Source organism: Cetorhinus maximus, chromosome 4 (genome assembly GCF_964194155.1).
Source record: "Cetorhinus maximus chromosome 4, sCetMax3.hap1.1, whole genome shotgun sequence".
Classification (NCBI taxonomy): domain Eukaryota; kingdom Metazoa; phylum Chordata; class Chondrichthyes; order Lamniformes; family Cetorhinidae; genus Cetorhinus; species Cetorhinus maximus.
Genome location: NC_135882.1, coordinates 164,022,747 through 164,040,600, shown reverse-complemented (window position 1 = coordinate 164,040,600; position 17,854 = coordinate 164,022,747). Strand labels below are relative to the sequence as shown.

Here is a 17,854-nt window from a genome sequence, read left to right as displayed (position 1 = left end):
TGGAATAGGCAGTCAGATTTTTAGATGGACAGCAAATTGGTTCTACTTGCATAGGCAAGGTGTTGTCATTAAAGGTGTTTTTGTAAGGTTCTGTTACTAGTGGAAGCCCACAGACATTGGAATTCTTCACTACCTTTATTAATAATTTGGATGAAGGCAGCACAAATCCAATCCTTCAGATTACTGATAACATAAAGATGTAGGGAACTTTAGACAAGAAACAGAATGAAGTCTAAAAAAAGTTAAATATGCTGGATAAAGAGGCAGGGAGGCACCAATATTACAGCACTATGGAAGCATTCACTAAGTACTCGGAAACCGAATTCCGAAGATGGTCAGTTCACTGCTATAAGAAGGAAATCAGAAATCACATATTACAAGAAAATATTGTTACAGACAGGAGGGAGTTTAATTTGAACTGCCCTGATTTCCCCCCTCATCACCCGTCCGTAAACGGATAGAAATTTTGATTTCCCCCCTTTATAAGCAGCTCATATTTCCCAACCCCTCGGTTTTGAAGTGATCCAATTTCTATTAATAGTTCCACAGCAAACTCGAGATAGGGTAAACTCAGGGAGCTAGTTTATTCATGCACACGCAAACATGAGAGGATTTGCATTTTCACTCATACAATAAAAGGGGGGAAAGAGAAAGGGAGATTTATAGGGCAAAGACCACAGAATAAAGAATTGTTTCACTTGAGTCCAGAACCAAAGTCCAATGCTATATTCTTTCACAGGTCAGCAGGCTAAAGAGTGATGCTGGATAATTCACTTTTCCAGTGGAGATGACTTCCATGATGAGATAGGCATATAGAGAAGAAATGGTCTTGTAGTTGCTGGCACAGAGGTTCCAGTAGAACAGTGTAGATGGGGGTGTCAGGTATTCAAACCTGGACAGAGCCCTTTAGCTGCTTGCTAGATGGAAAATGGCAGACTGATTGGCAGGACAGCAATACAGTATTACAGGTTCCTCCAGCTAGGGGGTCATCTTACATGACTCCCACCTGTCCAATTTGGCTTTGACAAAGGATGTATACTCCATTGTCTGGATTCTTCAGATTGTTAATGTCCCAACCATTAAGAATTTTAAAGGAGGTTGCAGGGCTCTTTGTCCTAGCAAACTGGTAGTCTTCATTGGCCAGGCCTGGCTTAGGAAATGTAGATGACCTTTGTATAATTCCCTTTGAATTTGGTTTCTGCGACTTACAGGTACAATAATTGTCATAATATTATTGGGATTTATTGTAAAGCAGAATAATAATGGGGTCTGTGTCTATGTCTGTATGTGTGTGTAAGACTTAATTGAATTAAAGGCAGCTGGTCTGAAGGCTTTGATGTGTCAGAAGATAAGCTAGGTTTGAAATGGTAAGTAGGTAAACATAGATATAAACGGAGCCTTTGCATTTTTAAATAAACCAGACTAGATTGATTCAAAGGAAGGGGTGAAATGTTTCACCTAGCCAGAAGGAGTTAAGAAAGTGTGTTTACTTTTCCCAAAGATTACTGGTAAAATTGGTACTATAAGAAATTTTTATTAGAAAGGTAAAGTCTAAAGACATAGTGAAACAATGGGAATTTATTCAAAGGGGAAAATATGGATAAAGGAGAGAAGGCTGTGTGCAAGGAAAGGCATCCTAAGATCTAACAAGTGTGAAAAGCCTTCAGCATCTATACCTCAAGCTGCTGTTTACAAACAACTGAAGTTAAGAAAACTCACTTTGAATTGGGTTCTTCTGGGTATTGTGCCTGGGTCTTTTAAAATCTATGTGTCTTACTGTTATCTTAATGAAAGTGTAACTAGGAGTTAGATTAACTAGGGGATTCAGAAGTTATCATTGTAGTAATTTGTAAATCATTTCTTCTATTAATAAAGGTTTCATTTAGTTTTGTAAGAAACCTATAAGACTCAGTGGTCTTATTACTACTGAATTCAAGGCACGCATCTCAAAATTTATACAAATTGCAAAACATTTGTGGCAGTTGTTTAAAGTTTCCCTTTGGGATTTGAGCAGCTCAGCATTTACCATCGGCTGTGCCATAACAAGTACTCAAAACCGAACACTGGTTTCTTTTCAAATTCCTCCAAGTCCTCACCCTCTCCCTATCTCCATAACCCCCTCCAACCCTTCAACCTTGCAAGATAGCTGTGCATATCTAATTTTGGTCTCTTGACCATCCCCAAATTTAATCGCTCTGCCATTAGTGGCCTTGCCTTCAGTTGTCTTGGTGCTCAGCTCTAACATTTCCTCTCTAAACCTCTCCTTCAAGATGCTGCTGAAAAATCTCTGACCAAGGTTTTGATCCTCTTTCCTGATTTCTCCTTCTCAGACTAACCGTCAAAAATGTTTTTATTGATTTCTCTCTGGTGAAGCGGCTTGGGACGTTTTACCGCATTAAATGCGCATGCATTAAAATTTAGTGTTTGGAGGTAGGTTTTAAATTTAGGGCTTGAGGTTAGGTTAAAGATTTTTTTATTCGTTCATGGGATGTGGGCGTCACTGGCTAGGCCAGCATTTATTGCCCTTGTTCAGAGAGCATTTAAGAGTAAATCACATCACTGTGGGTCTGGAGTCACATATAACCCAGACCAGATAAGGACAGCAGAGTATGAGAAGAGAGATTGAGCAGTTTAGGCCTATAGAGTTTAGAAGGATGAGGAGATCTAATTGAGGTATATAAAGATGCTAAAGGGGGTAGACAAAGTCGACGTGGAGCGGATGTTTCCCCGTGTGGGGCATTCTAGAACGAGAGGCCATGGTTTTAGGCTAAGGGGTGACGGATTTAAATCAGAGATGAGGAGGAATTACTTTTCTCAAAGGCGTCGTGAATCTGTGGAATTCACTACCTCAGATTGCAGTGGATGCCGGGACGCTGAATAAATTTAAGGAGGAGAAAGACATTTTTAACTAGTAATGGGTTGAAAGGTTATGGGGAGAGGGCGGGAAGTTGGAGTTGAGGCCGAAACGAGATCAGCCATGATGGTATTGAATGGCGGGGCAGGCTCGAGGGGCTGAATTGCCCACTCCTGCTCCTGGTTCTTATGTTATGTTCCTTCCCTGAAGGACATTAGATATGGAGCTATGTTTGGAAATGAGTGGGTCGGGTTGGAGTTAGTGGTTATATTTTCAGAGGAATGGAGATTTGCACCGCTGGGCAATGGGGACCAGATCTGAGCTGGGATCTGTTGAAGGGTCATGAGGACTCGAAACGTCAACTGTGCTCTTCTCCGCCGATGCTGCCAGACCTGCTGAGTCTTTCCAGGTATTTTTTAATTTGGGATTTCCAGCATCCGCAGTTTTTTTTTTGCTTTTATATCTGAGCTGGGACCTGCCTAATGACCTCCACGTTACCCCGCCACAAATTCTCCATTGTCACTCAACACGTCCATTTATTCTTCGACCGAGCGTCAACCATCCGCCCCGCCTCTCACGGCGCAACAAACCATCCCCCCCACCCCACCCCCCACAAAAAACAACCTTCAAGTTTTAATTTCACGCAATTTTTATTTTGGACACGCTGCATGCGGAACTCAAAAGAAAACGCGCGCTTACTTATTGGTTCAGACGTGCTGGAAGCTGTCCGAAGAAACTTTACATTTCAACAGTGCGTGAGGGTGATTCAGATTCCTTATAACGAAGGTTAGTCACGGTTACTCATGGTGCGTGTTGGGGGCGACACTTTTGGCGCTTTAACGGCCAATATGCGATAACGGACGCTCTCTTTCAAATTCAAACCGTCCTGACGTTGAGGGACGCACGCGAGGTGCCAGGTTCGCGCGGAACGACGCCGGGGGGGGGAGGGGAGATTATGCGCATGCGCGTGGATTGAACCCAGCCCCCCCCCACTACCCCTTCCCCTCCCCCTCCGAAGCTTTTAGACGAGCCAGGAAGCTGAGCGTCCGCTGACCTTCCCCACTCTGGGCCTAAGTGAGGAGCAGCATTGGGCGGCGGGAGCGTCCATCATTGACAGGGCAGTATAATAAACAGGCGCTCTGGTTATGAGTCTGCGTGTAAACTTTCATGTAAGGTGAGTATTCCTCCAGTTTTCGGTTGGGCTGAGATAATCTACAATTGTGTTCCAGTCATTAAACTGCTATGGTTCAAATCTCCCCCCCGCCCCCCCACCACCCCCTCCCCACCTTTAACTGCTGAAAAGTTTTGTGTTATATCCTCTTTGTTTTTTTTTTAAAACGTGCGGATACCGTGGTTACTAATGCACTTCCATAAACTTCTCATAACCAGTTGGAGTGCACTTGCCTGATAACAGTAGCAGCCTTCAAAAACATTGCAGAGATGTTGGGGAAAAGGGTAGGAGGATTGGGGATTGACTGGATTGCTCGTCGAAAGAGCCAGCACAGACTCAATGGGTCGTTTCTGTGCTGTATGATTCCAATCATGTTGTGTGTATAATGTTCATCGTGTAGCTGAAGGAGTGTCTAAAAGTTGTGCTCAACGATGGATCCTTAATAATGGAAGCTGTGTTACATTAATACAAGCATTTATGTCGTTATAAAAGCTTCCCAGCGGCTTTTTAGGAGTGGAATTCGCACTTTCAGCAATTGATGTAAAATTAATTGTCTAGTTAAGATTGATATGTCACGTAAAATATTTAATATCTTTCAACATAACAGCAGCAACTTGCATTTAACATGACTGTCCCAAGATGCTTTGGAGGATGTCAAGCCCAACAATGGGATTGTTAAGAGACTCTCGGGGTCACTCGGTTCCTGACCTCATTCCAGCCTTGGTCCAAATGTGGACAAAAGAGTTGAACTGGTGAGGTGAGAAGGACTGTCCTTGACATCAAAGCAGCATTTGACTGAGTGTGGCATTGAGCTGTAGCAAAACTAAAGTCAATGGGAATCGGGGGGGGAAACTCTCCACTGGTTGGAGTCATACCTTGCACAAAGGAAGATGGTTGTTGCTGGAGGTCGGTCATCTCAGCCCCAGGATATTGCTGCAGGAGTTTCTCAGGGTAGTGTCCTCGGCCCAAACATCTTTAGCTGCTTCGTCAATGACCTTCCTTCCATCATAAGGTCAGAAGTCACTGATGATTGTGTGATGTTCAGCACCACTCCTCAGATACTGAAAGATAGAAAATAGGAGTAGGTAAATCAGCCCTTCGAGCCTGCTTTGCCATTCAAGATGGTCATGACTGATCCTCTATCTCAACGCTGTACTCTTGTGCTCTCCCCATACCCCTTGATGCCTTTAGAGTCCAGAAATCTATTTCCTTAAATATATTCAGTGACTTGGCTTCCGCAGCCTTCTGTGGTAGAGAATTCCATAGGTTCACCACCCTCTGAATGAAGAAATTTCTCCTCACCTTAGTCCTAAATGGTCTACCCTGTATCTTGAGGCTGTGACCCCTTGTTCTAGATCCCCCAGCCAGAGGAAATATTACCCCAGCATCCAGTTTGTCCAGCCTTGTCAGAATTTTAAATGTTTCAATGAGATCTCTTCTCATTCTTCTAAACTCCACTGAATATAGGCCTAAAGAAGAAGTCCATGTCCATATTTAGTAATACCTGGACAACATTCAGTCATGAGCTAATAATTGGCAAGTAACATTTGTGTCACACAAGTACCATCCCCAAGAAGAGAGAACCTAACCATCTCCCCTTGAAATTAAATTACCATCGCTGAATTCCCCCACCATCAACATCCTGAAACTGAACTGGATCAGCCACGTGAATACTATGGCTACAAGTGCAAGCTGGGAATCCTGCGGCAAGTAACTCCCCAAAACCTGTCCACCATCTGCAAGGCACAGGTCAGGAGTTTGATGGAATGTTCTCCACTTACTTGGATGAGTGCAACTCCAATAACACTTGAAGCTTGACACCATCCAAGACAAAGCAACTTGCTTGATTGGCACCCCATCCCCCAACTTAAACACTCACACTCTCTCCACTACTTACGCACACTGCCAGCAGTGTTCACCACATACAAGATGCACTGCGGCAACTCATCAAGGCTTCTTCGACAGCACCTTCCAAACCTGCAACCTCTACCACCTAGAAGAAGGGCAGCATATGCATGCGAACACCACTACCTGCAAGTTCCCCATCATACATCATCCTGACTTGGAACTATATCGCTCTTCTTCAACTGCGCTTGGTCAAAATCCTGGAAATTCCTTCCTAACAGCACTGTGAGTGTACTTACAACACATGGACTGCAGCAGTCAAGGAGGCAGCTGTTCACCAGCCCCTCAAGGCAATTTGGGATGGGCAATTAATGCTAGCCTAGGCAGTGAAACCTACATCCCATGGACAAATAAATAAAAAGAACTAACCAAAAATTTGGTTTAAAAGGTTGGTTTTAAGGAAGGCCTTGGAGGTGGAACAATTTAAATATAAAAGCAAGCTTTCATTATAGTGTTTCCTGAACTCAGGAGGCCCCAAAGTGCATTACAGCCAATGAATGACTTTTGATGTGCAGTCACTGTTGTGCTGTAAGAAATGTGGCAGCCAGTTTGCACATAGCATGTTTTCACAGTATTGTAATAATGACCAGAAAATTTGAAGTAAATAAGGAGACAAATGCAGAGGAAGTGATTACTTTTTTAAAGCTTTCGAATAGTTAAGATGATAGCTTAATGAATTTAACAAGTTGGTGAGTGTCTGAGGTATAATTCAGACTCTGTACAGCTGACCTCCTTGCTATAATGTTTATTATATACATCACTTGCCTGTAGCCAGCACTTAATGTAGATACAGTGTTTCTATGATGTGTTTTATCCAGGGCTGCAATGTGGTATGTTTTCTTTCAGTGTTGTTGGCTGAGGGATAAACATTGGTGAGGACTGAAAGTGGGTTCCACATTAAGGAGTTTAGGCAGCTGGCAGCACAACTGCTGATGGGATGGAGGAAGGAATGCACAAGAGACCAGGGTCAAAGAAGGGTTTTGGTGCTGGAAGTGATTAGAAATGGGGAAGGACAAAGTCCATGAAGTGATTTTAAACACAAAGATGAAAATCTTCATAGATAAAAACAAAAAACTGCGGATGCTGGAAATCCAAAACTAAAACAGAATTACCTGGAAAAACTCAGCAGGTCTGGCAGCATCGGCGGAGAAGAAAAGAGTTGACGTTTCGAGTCCTCATGACCCTTCAACAGAACTAAGTAAAAATAGGAGAGGGGTGAAATATAAGCTGGTTTAACCCTCTCCTATTTTTACTTAGTTCTGTTGAAGGGTCATGAGGACTCGAAACGTCAACTCTTTTCTTCTCCGCCGATGCTGCCAGACCTGCTGAGTTTTTCCAGATGAAAATCTTCAGTTTGAGACATAGGGGGAGCCAGGAACCTATCTGCCCTAAAAGACTATCTACTTTAATAATCTGCATTGTATGTATATAAATTCTACTGTGATAAAATTATTTTATGTAATGGGCCTGGGGAAATTGGCCATCATTTCATTTTGTGAGGCTGATGATAAAGCTCCAGTATTGCGAGTGGCAGGACTGACCAAAACAGCGTGTTGCACATGTATAACATCTTTGCAATAGTGCCGGTTGTGGTTTAGTGGCAGCACTCCCATCGCTTCTAAGCCAGATGGTTGTGGGTTCAAGTCCCACTCCTGAGACTTGAGTATGTAATGCAGGCTGAGACTGCAGCAATGAAGGGGTGCTGTCTTTCAGATGTACTGTTAAACTAAGGCCCTGTCTACCCTCTAAAGTAGACAGAAAAAAAATTCCATGGCACTATTTTCAAAGAGGATTAGAGCAGTTTTTCCCCATGTCTTGGCCAATGTTTATACCTGATCCAACACTCAAAACAGACTATCTGGTTATTATCAAACTGCTGTTTATGGGATCTTGCACAGATTGGCTGTTGCATTCCCGATGTTGCGACAGTGACTAGATTTCAAAGGTACTTAATTGGCTTTTAAGCTCTTTGGAATGCCCTGAGGCTTTGAAAGATGCAGCATAAATGGAAGTCTTTCATTAGAAAATGTCCCAAGGTACTTCACTGAGGTGTAACCAAAAAATCTGAATGCTGAGCTAAAGAAGGCCCCAGCTGTAGTAATGCGTCCAATTTTGGACATCACTCTTCAGGAAGGATGTGAAGAATTTGGAGCGGGTACAGAAGAGAGTTCCTAGAATGGTTCCAGGGACCATTCCCCCTGAAATGGGATGGCTTACAGTTAAGTGGATCGACTGGTGAAGCTGGAATTGCTTTCCTTAGAGCAGAGAGAAGAGTTGATAAAGATGTTTAACATTATGAAGGGTTTATTTGCACTGGCTCTAATATACTATTCTTTGATTCTATGATTTGAAGAGGGATGATTCAAAGCTAGGTCAAAGAAATGGTTTTAAGAGAGTTGGGGAGGAAGGTTTTAGGTAGAGAATTGCAACATTGGGCAAAGGCAGCTGAAGGCCTGACTGCCAGTGGTGAGATGAAGGGATGTGTATAAAAGGGTAGAGTGAGAATTGGGGCAGATGCCAATGGTGAATTGAAGGTAAGGGGTGTGTACAAGAGAGGTTAGAACATAAGAAATAGCAACAGGAGTAGACCATTTGGCCCCTTGAGCCTGCTCTGCCATTCAATAAGATCATGGCTGATCCTGTGTTTCGATTTCCACGTTGCCATCTAACCTCAATAACCTTTGCCTAACAAGAATCTATCTACCTCTGCCTTAAAAATATTCAATGACCCTGCCTCCACCTCCTTCTGAGGCAGAGAATTCCAAGGTTGCACAGCCCTCAGAGAAAAAATTTCTCCTCATCTCTGCCCTAAAAGGGCAGCCTTTAATTTTAAAACAGTGCCCCCTAGTTTTGGACTCACCGCAAGAGGAAACACCCTTTGACGTCCACCTTGTCAAGGCCGTTCAGGATCTTGTATACTTCAATCAAATTATCGCTCACTCTTCTAAACAAGCCCAGCCTTTCTTCATGAGACAAGCCACTCATTCTAGGTATCAATCTAGTAAACCTCCTTCGAACCGCATTTACATCCTTCCTTAAATAAGGAGACCAAAACTGCACACAGTATTCGATGTGCGGTCTCACCAATGCCCTGTATAACTGAAGCATAACATCCTTACTTTTATGTTCTATGCCTCTCATAATAAAGGATAGCATTCCATTAGCCTTCTTAATTACTTGTACCTGCATACTAACTTTTTGTAACTCATGTACTAGACCGCCTAGATCCCTCTGCACCTCAGAATTATGCAGCCATTCTCCATTTAAGTAACACTGCTTTTTTGTTCTTCCTGCCAAAGTGAACAACTTTACGTTTTCCCACATAAAACTCCGTTTGCCAGATCTTTGCCCACTCACTTAATTATCTATATCCATCTGCAACCTCATGTCCTCTTCACAACATACTTTCCTACCTATCTTTGTGTCATCTGCAAATTTAGCTACCATGTCTTCACTCCCCTCATCTAAGTCATTGATGTAAATCATAAAAAGTTGAGGCTCCTATGGGATGCCACTCGTCACATCCTGCCAAGCAGAAAAAGACCCATTTATGCATACTCTCTGCTTTCTGCCAGCCAGCCAATCTTCTATCCATGCTAATATGTTACCTACCACACCGTGCACTTTTATTTTCCGTAATAGCCTTTAATGTGGCACCTTATCAAATGCCTTTTGGAAATCCAAGTACAGTACGTCTACAGGCTCCCCTTTATCCATTGAGCACGTTGCCCCTTCAAAAAACTCCAATAAATTGGTTAAACATGATTTTCCTTTCACAAAACCATGCTGACTCTTCCCAATTGCCTTGAGCTCTCCTAAGTGCCCAGCTATAACCTTCTTAATGGTCGATTCTAATAACTTCCCCACGACAGACGTCAAGCTAACTGGCCTATAGTTTCCTGTTTTCGGCCTCCCTCCCTTCTTGAATAGAGGGGTTATATTTGCTACTTTCCAATCTGATGGAACCTTTCCAGAATCTAGCGAATTTTGGAAAGTTAACACCAGCATCAACTACCTCATTAGCCACCTCTTTTAAGACCCTAGGATGTAGTCCATCGGGACCTGGAGACTTGCCAGCCTGCAGCTCCGCCAATTTGGTCAATATTGTTTCCCTAGTGATTTCAATTTCACCAAGTTCCTTTCTCCTGTTCACTACCTGATTTGCAGCTATTACTGGAATGTTTTTTGTTTCCTCTGTAGTGAACACAAGTCAAATATTTGTTCATTTCTTCCACCATTTCCTTATTATCTACTATTAACTCCCCACTGTCACTCTGTAGAGGACCAACACTCACTCACTCTTTTCCTTTTTAAATACCTGTAGAAACTCTTACTATCCGTTTTTACATTTCTAGCTAGCTTCCCTTATACTCTAATTTCTTTCTCCTTTTTGGAGATGGGGAGGGGCAAAAACAAGATGATAACGACTAGTCTTTATTCTTTCATGGGATGTGGGCATCTCTGGCAAGGCCAGTGTTAGTTGCCCTAATTGCCCTTGAACTGAATGGCTTGTAGGACGTTTCAGAGGGTGGTTAAGCCACATTGCTGTGGATCTGGAGTCACAGGTAAGGTGGCAGATTTCCATCCCTAAAGGGCATTAGTGAACCAGATGGGTTTTCATGGTTACCATTACTGAGGCTAGCTTTATATTCCAGATTTATTATTTGAATTTAAATCCTACCTTCTGTTGTGGTGGGATTTGAACCCATGTCCACAGAGTATTAGTGTGTGCCTCTGGATTACTCACCCAGTGACATTACCACTATCTCCCCCTAGTGCGCAAGTTGCTGGATGATACCTATAAAAGCCATATCCCAAAAAAAATGAACGTTCAAATTCAACGTAACTGAAAATGTAAAAAGTATGTTGAGGTATGCATCAGATATTTGTGCAATAGCCAGTTGCTATGAGCTTTCATAATTCATTCGTGCATGTACAAGATAAATGGTTGATCCTGTTTTCTTTAGTTTGGGTGAATTACTGTGATTCTAGCAATTGTATTTAACATAGCCCCCTTGAGACTATTTTGCAAATGCAGTACAGTGATGTTATACATCATTCTTGCAAGTAACAGTTTTGAAACTTGCACAATGTGAAGTTTATCCTTGTTACCTAGTCTCTTGAGCTCTGCATGTGATAGACCAGGGATACAATTTGCTTCATTCAATTTAAAACAAAAAGACAATTTAATATAAGAAATAGGAATCTGCCATTTGGCGCATGGAGCCTGCTCTGCCATTCAGTAAGATCGTGGCTAATCATCTACCTCACCTCTGCTTTCTCACTCTATTCCCATATCCTCTGATTGCCTTGAGGTCCAAAAATTTATCGATCTTGGTTTTGAATGTGCTCAGCAACTGAGCATCCAGAGCTCTCTAGGGTAGGGAATTCTGAACATTCACAACCCTCTGAGTGAAGAAATTTCTCATTATCTCAATCCTAAATGGCCAATCCCTCATCCTAGGACTTTGACCCCTAGTTCTCGTGTCTCCAGTCAGGGAAACAACCTCTCCGTATCCACCCTGTCAAGCTCTCTTAAAGATTTCTGGTATTTCATAAGAATTTGGGGTTACATCTGTCAGAGTCCTTACAGCACAGAAGGAGACGATTCGAGTTCTTGTGGCTCTATGTAGACAATCTGTTCCATTGCTCCCTCTACCCCTTTAGATTTATTTGTCTCAAGTGCCCATCCAATTTCCTTTTGAAATCATTTATTGTCTCCGCTTCCACCACCTGTGTGGGCAGTGAGTTCCAGGTCATTAACACTTGCTGCATAAAAAATTCTTCCTCATATTCCCCTCTGTAGCTCTTGCCCAAAACCTTAAATCTGCATCCTCTAGTCCCCTTGTACCATTAGCTAAAGGGAACAACTTTGTTGTGTCTACCTTATCTATGCCTTTCATAATCATATACACCTCAATCAAATCTCTGCCCAATCTCCTTTGTTCCAGCCTCACCTTTTGGCTAAAATCCCTCATCCCCATACAATTCTGGTAAGCTTCTTCTGCACCCTCGCAAGGACCCTCACATCCTTCCTGAAGTGTGGTGACCAGAACTGGACGCATACTCCAGTTGTGGCTTAATCAGAGCTTTATACAAGTTCAGCATAACTTCCCTGCTTTTGTACTCAACACCTCTATTTATGAAACCCATGATCCCATATGCTTCGCTAACAGCTCTGTTTTGGGTGCTTTGTTGCATGCTGGAAGAGAATCTCTTGGATGTCTAGCTCTCCTGGCTTAATTTCTATGTACCGGAGAGAATTGCTGGATAGTGTCAATTGTCAAAGTTAAATCATCCTGGTTTGGATGGATCACTTAATGTGTTAAGGCACATGGGCAACAAAAGCCTAATTGGTTGCCATGTTGCAAAAGAGAGAGACTTAATCATTTTTTGATTGTTTAATGCAATAGGGACTTCAAAGCAAAGAAGCTTATTGCCCTAGAACTAGGCTCAGAAGTGACCATGTGCTTGCCAGGCAGTTGTATAAGCTGTAGCTGATAATTGTTCTGGGAATTTGAGTTCACATCATTTCACAATTGATATTTCTATTTTAATGAACCAGATTTGTAAAATCTAGATTATGTACACAAGTCCTTAGTGGGGCATGAAGTACACTGTTGGTGTCACTTATGCATGTATCAGAGGATTGGAGTGTGCAAGGTGGCTTGCACATTATTCGGTGAGCTTAAAAGGAATTTAAGCGGTTTATTGCTCATGTGTAGTTCACATTTTGGTTCATAAGCATGTGGCTACTTGTGGCAATGGTCCTTCACACTCGGCATAAAAAAGTGTATTTGGAGAGTGCCTGCATTATAAGAAGAGACCTTGAATTTGTAAGATATCTTATCATGCCCTCAAAATCCCAAAGTGCTTCACAACCAATAAATTACTTTTTAAGTATAGTCATTGTTATGCAGTTAAGTATGGCAGCCAGCTTGAGCTCATCAAAGTCCCAGACACTTAAAAATAGATTACCTGATAGTTTATTTATTAATGGTTTTAGTTGAGGGAAGGATGTTGTCAAAGGGCACTAAGAGCTGTTCCTGACCTTTAGCTTGAAGTATGGAATCTTTTATGCCCTCTAAAGCCCTTTACCTGCTTAACTTCTCTGAAAGATGGCATCTCTAACAATGCCGCATTTCCTCACTACTGTCAGAACTGTTAGTCTAGATTATGTACACAAGTCCTTAGTCGGGCTTGAATCCATGATGTTCTGACGGGCAAGAATGTTGCAACTAAACTAAGCTATTAGAGTAACGGTAATGAGGTTATTCTGTTTTTCTTCGTGTTTTATTCAATTTATTTATTTCAACCTTCTGCAGGTGAAGATCAAATGTCTGTAACGTAATGGAAAGTGTCAGAAATCTGGAGGATGAAACATTTCCAAGCTTTCTGTTGCAGTCTGTGAGAGGCAATAGCAGTGAAATGCTGGAAAATGTCACAGTTTCTTCAAATTTTGGACTCCCTGTGGCAGCGTCAACAGTTGCTAAAAATAAATCTGATTCCAGCAACAGGTGAGCTGTATAACCATGTGCATTTGTTTCACTTTGATTGTAAATGGCTTGATTGTTTTTAAATTTAAAGGGAAATTTCAACCTGTTAAGTGAAAATGCTAATACCATTAGTGAAGGACCCTGGTTTTGAGGGTTTTGAACCTGGCCGTACGAGTTGTTAATCATGATATTAGTGACTGTCGTTCCAGCTGGCACTTAGGGTTTAACTGTAGCACTTTAAAGTAGGTGCTCGAGATTTGTATGAGAACAGTGTTCTCTCGACAGTTTGTCTTGAAGTTGGGGTGAGACTCTGAGCAGTACTAAGTACTCTATATTGACACAATAGAACCGTAGTCTTTGAGCCAATGCTGCATGAATAATATGTACAGTAAGGTAACACCTTTTGGGAACAATTAACATTAAATGTTGCAAGTATAATTCAATCTGAAATTTGGGTGATGTCAAAAACCATTAACTTTATCCTTTTTTCTGAGCATTGAAATAACGCATTATTATTCTTATTCAAATGAATATCAATTTTTATGTAACCTCCATGTGAATTCATATAAATTTCTTTCAGAATTCCAGATATTCAAACTTCATACTTGGAAGAAGGAAGGTTTTCCAGAGCGGAGACACATCCATCTGATGTTTCGAATTCTGAAACCTGTAAAATATTTGCACTTAGTTTTAAAGATGAACTGTAAGTATCTGGTCCTTCCCATACTTTGAAAACTTCAATTGCAGAAAAAGATGTTGGAGTTGATGATGAAGAAATAGTTAGATTTTAAGGGGTGTCTTAAAAGGTGGATATAGAGGACGGGAGGTTCAGGGAGGGAATTCTGTGCCAAAATTTCATATATTCGGGAAAGGCCCCAGCGGATTGGAAAACCTCAAATGTAACACCTCTATTCAAGAAGGCAGACGAACAAAGCAGAACACTTTAGGCCCATTAGCCTCACATCTGTCATTTGGGAAAATGCTAGAATCCATTATTAAGAAGGTGGTAGCAGGACATTTAGAAAATCATAATGCAATCGGGCAGAGTCAACATGTTTTTATGAAAGGAAAATTGTGCTCAAAAAGTTTGAGTTCTTTGAGGATGTAACAGAAGGGTAGATAAAGGGAAACCTGTAGATGTATTGTATTTGGATTTCCAAAAGGCAACAAAAGGTTACTTCACAATATAAGCTCATGGCGTTGAGGATGATATATTAGCATGGATAGGGAATTGGCCAACTAACAGCAAACCGCATCAGGATAAATTTGTCACTTTCAGATTGGCCAACTGTAATGAGAGGAGTGCCGCACTGATCTTCGCTGGAGCTCCAACTATTTACAATCTTCCATTAATGACTTGGAGGATAAGACTGAGTAACTTATAACTAAATTTGCTGATGACAAAAATAGGCAGGAAGCAAGTTGGAGGATACAAACTGTCTGCAAAGGAATGTAGTTAGGTTAAGTGATTGGGCAAAACTTTGGCAGTTGGTATATAATGTTGGAAAGTTATCCACTTGTTGAGATTATCCATTTTGGTGGGAAGAATAGAAAAACAGAATGTTGTTTAAATGGAGAGAGGCTGTAGTACAGAGGGATCTGAGTGTCCTTGTACACGAATCACAAAAAGCTAGCATGCAGCTACAGTAAGTAATTAGGAAGGCAAATGAAATGTTGGCCTTTATTGCATGGGGGAACAGAGTACAAAAATAGGGAAGCCTTTCTACAGCTGTACAGGGCATTGGTGAGACCACAGCTTAGACTGTGTACCGTTTTGGTCACCTTAAGAAGGGATATACTTACATTGGAAGCAATTTGGAGAATTTACCAGGCTGATTCCTGGGGTGAATGGGTTGTCTTATGAAGGAAGTTTGAGCAGATTAAGCCTGTATGCATTGGAGTTTAGAAGAATGAGAGAGAATCTTATTGAAACATCTCAGATTCTGAGTGGGCTTGAGAGGATATTTTCCCCTCACGAGGAGAGGGGGAAATCTAGAATTCGGGGGCACAGTTTAAAATTGGGAATGAGGAGGAATTTCTTCTGAGGGTCGTTAGTGTTTTGAATTCTCTTCCATAGAAAGCAGTGAAGGCTGGGTCATTGAATATATTCAAGACTTAGCAAGACAAATTTTCAATCTACAAGGCATTTGAGAGTTATGTGGGGGCAGGCAGGAAAGTGGAGTTCAGGCCTGATCAGCCATAATCTTATTGAGTGGTGGAGCAGGCTTGATGTGCCAAATGGCCTTGTCCTCCAACTTATGATCTTGGCACCTTGACAGTTGATGGTGTGGTTGTGGATGATGGGATTATTTAGAATCAGGGATGTTCAAGAGGCCAGAATTGTAGGAACCCTTAAAGCGCTAAGGAGGATTGTGGGCTGGAGGAGATTAGAGATAGGGAGGGATGAGGCCACAAAAGGGTTAGAGCTCAAAAATTGAGGCATAGCTTAACTGGGGGCCAATAGGTCACGGTTTAAAGCTAAGAAAAGTTAAATTTTTTAATTCATTCATGGGATGGGGCTTCCCTGGCTGGGCCAGCATTTACTGCCCATCCCTAGTTGCGCTTGAGAAGGTGGTGAGCTTCCTTCTTGAACCGCTGCAGTCCATGTGGTAGGTACACCCATAGTGCTGTTAGGAGTGCCTCAAAAAAAAACTGAAATCTTACTATCCTCCATAATGTTACTATATTTTGAAGTTTTTCTTGTGTTATTTGCAAACTTTTAAAAAATGTACTGAAGTCCAGATTGTAATTTGCATCAAACTATACCAAATGCCAAACCCTGATGTACTGCACTTTATAGTTTCCTCCAATCTGTTGCTGATTAGTTTCTACTGTTTGTCTCTTGGCATATTGTCACATCTTGCCCACATTGCCATTTACCCTTTAATCTTGTGGGATTTAATTTTGCTTACAAGTCCATGACTTTGACCAAAAATTATGACCGGCAAAGATGTGTCCGGAGTCTGTGAAAATGAACAAAAGACACTTGACAATTTCATTTCTTGAACTACATAAATTAGATTTTGCAATGTTCAGAGCCAATGTTTGGAACAATAATGGGAAACCAAACCCCTGACGGTTCTGAAGCTTCAAAATAAAATTTCTTGGTTGTATTAACAATTAACTTAAATTCTATTATTTGACCATAATCAAAACTCAGGTGCATATCAATTTACTCAGCTGCCAGATTGAAATCTATACTCCTGTACCTTGTAGAAATAGCTAACAGAAACCAGAGCAGAATTCCATTATCTGTAGCTACAAAAGAAAATTCAATGAAATAGCCAAGAGTTCTTTGCATTGTACCCAATATGTCACCTCCAAGGCTGCCTCAGATACGAAATCATAAATAAAGGTATGCATTTCACTGTGGGCTATAACTGTTCTCCAAGAACATCCAAATACATCTAGTACATTTAAAATTTACCTGAAGAGTACCATTGGCATTCATCATGCTAGGTGCTCTGCCTAATATATTTGGGAGTGAGGTAAAGTGAGGAGGAAACATTAGGGGAAGAATTTAATATTTTGATTGTAGTAGAGGTAAACAGATTGAACTTATGATAGTCCATATCTTCATTTTACAATATAAATGAAACACATTTTAAAATATTCCAAACTGATGAGTGCATTTTCTACTATTAGAATTTTTTCTGTTTCTTTTACAGAGAGCATGTTGATGACTTCCTTGATGCTCACTGTATTCCTGATGTCATGGAAAAGCACTTGGATGAATTTAGTTCTTTCTCAGAAGTAAATCCACAACATGCATTATCAGGGAAATATAACAATAGACAAGATGCCAAATTTGGATTATTGTCTGTTGGTAAACTAAATGGTATGTATGAACAGCCATTCTGAATATCTCTGTAAAATTTGTTAAAATACTCGAGTGTAAAAGGTTTTCTTGAAAATAAATAGTGGATTGAATTAGCAAATTCATTCAAATTAAATTAATTGAAATTGAGTATGCCATTGTAACCACATTTGGATCTGAATTAAGGGGGAAAATTGATTTATTAGTAAAGTTCAAATTAACTCAATCATTTTATTATGTTTGAAATGCATACTTGCAAGTGGACAAAAATATAAATAACTCATTTTCAATTACATGTGGACCCATGTCATCTACCATGACATTGAGAATTAGAATTCTGTTTTTTAAAAATCTGGAAACAAAGGAAATCAGAAAATAAAAAAGATTGGTTCAAAGAAGCCCTTTGGCAAAGGAAATCTGTCTTCCTTGAAGGAGGTGACTCCAGCCCCACATCAACACAACTGACTTATAACTGTCCTTTGAATTGGCCTACCAAGCCACTCAGTTGTATCAAATTGATTCAACACCTAATGGCATTGTAGAGTACCTTCACTACACAGGCTGCAGCAGCTCAAGGATGTGGTCCACTGCCACCTCTGAGCAAGTAGAGA

The 17,854-nt window shown here is 41.1% G+C and overlaps 1 protein-coding gene across 1 annotated transcript in view; it reads left to right on the top strand.

The window, feature by feature from the left end:
• The first annotated feature begins 3,861 nt into the window (after window positions 1-3,861).
• The window catches only part of cep192 (centrosomal protein 192), a 135,680-nt gene continuing 121,687 nt past the window's right edge, over window positions 3,862-17,854 (top strand). Inside the window, exons 1-4 of the mRNA XM_078541058.1 lie at window positions 3,862-4,028; window positions 13,256-13,447; window positions 14,007-14,129; window positions 17,095-17,264. Coding sequence (XP_078397184.1) covers window positions 13,281-13,447; window positions 14,007-14,129; window positions 17,095-17,264 — 460 coding nt within the window. The 5' untranslated portion in view covers window positions 3,862-4,028; window positions 13,256-13,280. The remainder of the gene's footprint in view (window positions 4,029-13,255; window positions 13,448-14,006; window positions 14,130-17,094; window positions 17,265-17,854) is intronic.